This window comes from Mastomys coucha, unplaced genomic scaffold (genome assembly GCF_008632895.1).
Source record: "Mastomys coucha isolate ucsf_1 unplaced genomic scaffold, UCSF_Mcou_1 pScaffold23, whole genome shotgun sequence".
NCBI classification, from domain to species: domain Eukaryota; kingdom Metazoa; phylum Chordata; class Mammalia; order Rodentia; family Muridae; genus Mastomys; species Mastomys coucha.
Genome location: NW_022196906.1, coordinates 81034537 through 81040610, shown reverse-complemented (window position 1 = coordinate 81040610; position 6074 = coordinate 81034537). Strand labels below are relative to the sequence as shown.

At 38.7% G+C, this 6074-nt stretch overlaps 1 protein-coding gene across 11 annotated transcripts in view; it reads right to left on the bottom strand.

The window, feature by feature from the left end:
- Positions 1–6074, bottom strand: part of Dop1a (DOP1 leucine zipper like protein A) — a 94503-nt gene that overhangs the window by 6827 nt on the left and 81602 nt on the right. For all 11 annotated transcript variants that reach the window (XM_031345833.1, XM_031345832.1, XM_031345823.1 and 8 more), the window contains 3 exons: positions 5117–5269; positions 1080–1216; positions 556–611 (listed from right to left, as the gene is read on the bottom strand). In XM_031345833.1, coding sequence (XP_031201693.1) covers positions 556–611; positions 1080–1216; positions 5117–5269 — 346 coding nt within the window. The remainder of the gene's footprint in view (positions 1–555; positions 612–1079; positions 1217–5116; positions 5270–6074) is intronic.

The window sequence follows — 6074 nt, the reverse complement described above, 5'->3', positions numbered from 1 at the left end:
AGTTAGCTCCTGTACACTCAACTGGGAACATTCTGGAAGATCTATGGATACCCTGGTCACAGGTTACCTGCCATACTGGTTTTATTATGTATTCCAAGTTTTAGAGACTAGATGTAAACTTCCAAACTAACATGACTAATGTACTTGAAATAACACTGAATTATATTAAGTGGATTCTTTGTGTAGAGGCTGACATCCATAAATGGTGATAATTTAGTCTATCATGTTTCCTGACTAAATAAAATTATATTCAAACATAAATAATGGAAGTATTCATTTTGTAAAGATTTATTTTTTATTTTGTGTGTATGGGAGTTGTGCCCACATTTCTATCTGTGCACCATGTGTCAGTTCCTTTGGAACTGTAGGTCTAGACAATCCCATGTGGGTGATGGGAATTGAACCAGGTCTTCGCAGAGAGTTGTCAGTGCTCTTCACCATTGAGCCATCTCTCTAGCCCCAAATAATGGAAGTGTATGGATAGTGAGGTATCTAAACTCTCCTGAGTAACTTCAAGTAACTTGAAGAACTCGAAGAAATGAAAGCAAACATTACCGTGAAATATCTTCATCAGCAGTGAGCTCCTGCTCCATCAGTAAGAACACCTGCACCTGGAGACCAGGAAGGAAATGGTCACTTTCAAGTAGGTATGCCACTTTTCTTCACCATATCTTTGGTGGAAGTGGGGCTTGGGGGGGCGTTACTTTAGGAAATCTTGGAAACCTCTGAAGTGAGCTCAACTGGGAAGCATGCTGTACTTGAAAAGGAATGTATGCCTCGCATCAGACTAGTGGTCCAGTTCAACTGTCTCTCACTAGGGCTATGACTACACACTAGTCCAGTTGGCTGTGGCAAAGCGACCAAGCATTAACCGGGAAGAGAGATGTAAGGGTTCACAGCAGTTGGTTACCTGCCCACTTCAAGGCCTAAGATGCTTAGGAACGTGGAATCTGACTTGTTTTATTATTTTCAACTTCAGACATTGCCATGAACTGATAATAATGAGTTTAGTTTTCACCTAAAAAAGTTTGTCACACTGTTTTTCAGTTTATATTTATAACCTCATAAAATTAACTCACAAGTTCTGTGATCATGGTAGGCCAGAGTGAGGTCAGGTGTTGTGGAGACATTCTTAAAAGTAACACTCTGAAGAACAGGAACACTTGAGAGTGAAGAGTTGGCACCTGAGGCAAACGGAGACTCTCAACTAATCTCTCTGAAAGAAACACAGCATATTTTCAGTGCCAAAATAATTCCAATTATTAGAAAACTTAATGTCTAGTCCTGACAGAAAAAAAAAAAAACAAAAAAAAACAACTCCAATCTTTTGCAGGCTGCTTCTTTCATTAGAAGTTAAGGGGTGTACAAAAATCAAGAATTTTCTTATTAGATTTAGTAGATTCTTTCATGTACCAACTAATAGTTTTGAATGTTTGAATTCTCTATGGACAAAATAAGAAAGTGGTATTGGTCCAAGAATTATATTTTGAATAAAGTAAATGTAGACATGAAAGAGCCAGGCATGGAATCCCAGCACTTGGGAGGTTGGTAAGCAAGATCATGTCCTGGATACCAGCCTGTACTGTATAATGAGACCTGGTCTCAAAACAAATCCAAACCCAAACCAAGCAAGCCAGCAAGCAGCCAACCTGACTCACAGGAGACTCTGTTCTATATCTGAAATCAGGTATACAGGGTCACCAGAATCGCTTTCACGTGAGTCCTTGGTTCCTGAGGTTAGAGGCTACACAGCATTCCCTGAGTTGGGGAGCAAGTAGTTGTTTGGTTATGGGTGAAGATATCTGGCAGCTCAGAGTGATGTATCCTTTGGACACAGTCACCAAACTCATGATGAAAGTTTTCAAAGTTCTTATATAAACAATTAGAATGGTTCACTTCTAGCCTAGAAAGTTAGATGCTTGGTTTTTTGATTTATAAAAACAGTATTATTCATAGTTGTATTAGGGTTTGTATTTCCTTTGCAGAATGTTTCTGCCAAAAGTCTTGTCAGTGGACTTACAGAATGCTTTAGCTACCTTATCTATGTTCTTTTACATAGCATTGAGTGTGACCACTGAGCTCAAGTAAAAGTTCAAAGAAGTGAGGCAGTGGGTTCATGTTCACAGATGGAAGAATGGTAAAATGACCATTTGAAGATACAGTTACAGTGCCCAATTAGGAGACAGTAGGCTGTAGGGTGGAGCAAGTTTCTCCAATATCTGCTTTGAGTAGGCGTTAAATACATGATACTGTATTTTTTTAACATGACTATTTTTTCCATAATCAGCATTCATGACTTGAGGGGTCAAGGATAGAAGTGGAACTACTACTATTCAGAGACACACCTTGTCACTCACTAGCAAAAATTTTGCTCCCTCCTCTCACCCCTGATCTTATGCTCCATTGGCCCAGAAGTATTGCTTCCTGGGGGAAGTACTTCTAAATGGAGATACAACCACTGCATTGAACTGGATGCTAAGACTTCACCATGGTTACATTTTTTATGCCCCAGAGTCAAAGCAAAGAGTTGCATTTGTAGCAGGAACGACTGATCTGGAATATTAAGGAGAAATTGGAGTGCTTCTCTAAAATGAAAGTAAGGAAGAGCACTTCTGAAGGGCAAGTGATCCGCTAGGGTAGCTCAGCATCTTAGCAGCACTGCTATAAAGTAAATGGAAAACTACAACCCAATCTAGGTAGAATGATTAATATGCCAGAGACTCAAGACCTGATCATTACAGGAGGTTGAAGAAGTATAGAATAAGTAGAAGGTAGTTATAAGTAGTAGTTATGGTCACATAACTAGTTTTAGAAAGGAAGTTCCTAATTGTTATGGGTGTTTTTCCCTATTTTGTTAAGAATATTATGTGTGTAGATGTGTGTGTGTGTGGTATGTACAGACACGCACTCACATATACACTAAACAAGATTTTTTTCCCCTAATTTTACATTTCTTACATTGTAATATGACCTTGATTGAATTGGTACTTAGGAGCTATAAAAACTCTGTATTATCATTCTAAGTTCTGGGATATCAAAAGATCAAGTATTCCTCAAGGGATTTTCCCACTTATCCTATGGAAAGAATCTCTATGTTTTCAGTTGTTTGTGGAAGAGTTATTTAAGGAGCAATAGTGACTTTATTTGGACATTTAAGCATGTCAGATGTGGTTGCATGTAGACAAGAGATGGCCTGATGATGGTTCTCACGGTCAACTTGAATGGAGTAAGGAATGCTTAGAGCTGTGTGTCTGAGTGTGTGACATAAATTGTACCATCAGGTTCTGTTTGCATTTGTTGAAAGTGGATTCTGTTTATTTCACGTTTCCTTCAAAATTCCCTGTTCTGGGGACAGGCTGAGTACCTAACTCTTTGACACAGACAAGAGAGACTAGCAGACAGCAAAGGGTGTTAAACAGCACGGTGTCCTTGGGCACAGCTAGAAAGTAGACTATTTGCAATAGGAGTTACTGTTATTTGTACCAATGTATAAGGTGTCTGTGTTGGAATGAGAAATTGGAAGCTCAGCCATAGTTAGTTCTCTGTCTAACCACTTTTCAGTGGGAGTTGTAGCGTGGTTTCCCTAGTCATTCCTGATGGATGTTGCAAATACATGATTTGATGTTACCACTGGTGTTAGTTCACCTAGTTGGGTTCTCCAGTGGTCTTTGCCAGATGCTGCAAGGGTCAAAGGATGCTTTGCTGCCCATCTGCTGTGTTTATCTACCTGTGTGTTTATCTTGCAACTTGTTCTACCTGTCCTTGCTGCATACTTAATAAACTCACTCATTTGAAAACCAAAGTACAGCTACTGTAGACCATTCTCTAGAAATAACAGAATGGACTTCCAGAAAAGAATGACATCTGAGTCAGTTACAAGGCACAGATCTATCCTTAACATGTGGGTTTTTTTTTTTTTTTTTTTTTTTAATGAAAAAACAGCGAGTGTTGTGCCAGCCTTCTTTTCTTTTCTTTTCTTTTTTTTCTTTTCTTTTCTTTTCTTTTCTTTTCTTCTCTTTTCTTTCAGCAAGCAATTTGTTGTTTTGACATTAGATTCCAGTTTCTCTGGCCTTTCTTTTTTCTTTTTGTTCTTTTACTTAGAAGCTACCTGGGGTTTAAGTTTGCATGGCATAGGAAAGAATCTCTTTCATTTCCTGGAGTAAATTAGTACTCTCCATTTTGCTTTTGACTATTTTAAGTAAATTGATAAAGAAAATCAACTGTCTAGAGATGCTATCCTTTCTCATTCTCAAAGGCCCATAGAATCTATTCTAGTATCATAGAGCTTATTCTGTTTGTAAACTCAGAAGAAATCATAAAAGACTGACTATGATCCAGGCTTGGAATACGAGTGTAAGGATTATTTTGGGTCTAAAAGTAACCATCCTGTCTGTACACACTCAGGTGCATATGCACATACATGTGTACACATTGATCCGTGCACAATTCCCTGGTTATCCAAGTCACATCTGTGCTTAGGTGGACATGTGGACTTGATATCAAGCTGTGTTCCAGGGAGCTTGGATGCCTACAACTGTACTGTATCCACCTTCTTAGAAAGGGCAGTTATGGTGTGCTCTGCTTCTCCAGTGTGCACATGACCACTGTGGGAGTATTTAGCCCCTACTTTGCAAGCCAATCCAATATATTCCTCTTCTACAGACCCCTGTCTGCAGCACAGTTCCAAATTAGACATACAAATGGTTGTGACTGGCAATAATTCCTGGCTCTCCTTTATTTTGTTCTCTTGTTTGTATTTCCTGACCTCTTGTCTACAACTAAAACAGAGTAATACACTTGCCTAGAGCGAGACAGTCAGTAACTGGATTTGATATGAATTTTTCTGATATTTAAACCAAACAAGAAACCATAGAAAGTGTTTAGAGTCTTTCAAATTCAGTATTGATTTCTTTTACATAATGAAGCTGAAAAATTTTCAGTTATATAATACTGTCCACCAACCTACACTTGGTTTATCTCAACCCAAATTAAAATTTAGTAAAGGTATTTTCTAAGAAACAACAGAAAAACAAAACACCCAAACCCAAAATAATTATACCCGAAATCACTATAATTCCAAATAGAGAGAAGATAAAGGTTTTAATTACTTTCTTACCTTGTATGTCTGGAAGGTACTTTTGGTACTGGTCAATTTCACTGCTAAAAATGGCAAAGGCCAGTCTTTTGAGAAGCATGGCTCTCTGCTCTAGCTCCACATCCCGATTTGCAAAAAGATTCAGAGAACTGCTCTGAGCCACAGCTACTCGAGCTATAAAAAGGAATGGAAGCAGAAGGCCAGCTAGTCATCTGAAAGTGATCACTCCTTATTTAGAATGAGTAAATACCCCATGACATACACACTGAGGAACAGAGCAAAGCACCTACACCTTTCTTTGGTGCACAAAAACTGTAGACAATTTGAGCATGCACATGCCAGAAGGTCGAATGGCAGGATTTTGATGCAGACAGACAAGAAAACTTAGAACTGTGAATTTTAGAAGGCAAATAACCAATATTACCATTAATAAAGCTGTCTGTTTAAATCTCCTTTATTACTTATATTGAGCTCCTTGCTCACGACTTACCTGCTAAAGCCATATTGTCTTGCTGGATATGACATGAACTCACTGAATTTGCTCTCACTTAAGACCCTTGTCATTTTGTTTCCTATGCTGGGAATTCCATTCCTAGGAAAGGTTGGCTCCCTCAGTTCCATATCTAATATGAGCTCTTTGCTGTTGAAATTCATGATACAGTGCCCCATTGTATTTCCTTTACAACTTCACTTCCTAATTTAAAATTTTTATAAATGTTAGTATAGTGCTTGGTCCACTGTCATCTTTCAATGAATATTTGATGAATGGAGAAGAGACTGAAGGAAAGGCAGTCCAGGATCTGGCTCATGGGGGACACTATTACTGATACTATGCTGTGCTTACAGACAGGAGCCTGGCATGGCTGTGCTCTGAGAGGCCCTACCAGCAGCTACTGAGATAGATGCAGATACCTATACCCAACCATTGGACTAAAGTCAGAGATCCCTATGGTTGATTAGGGGAAGGATTGAAGAAGCT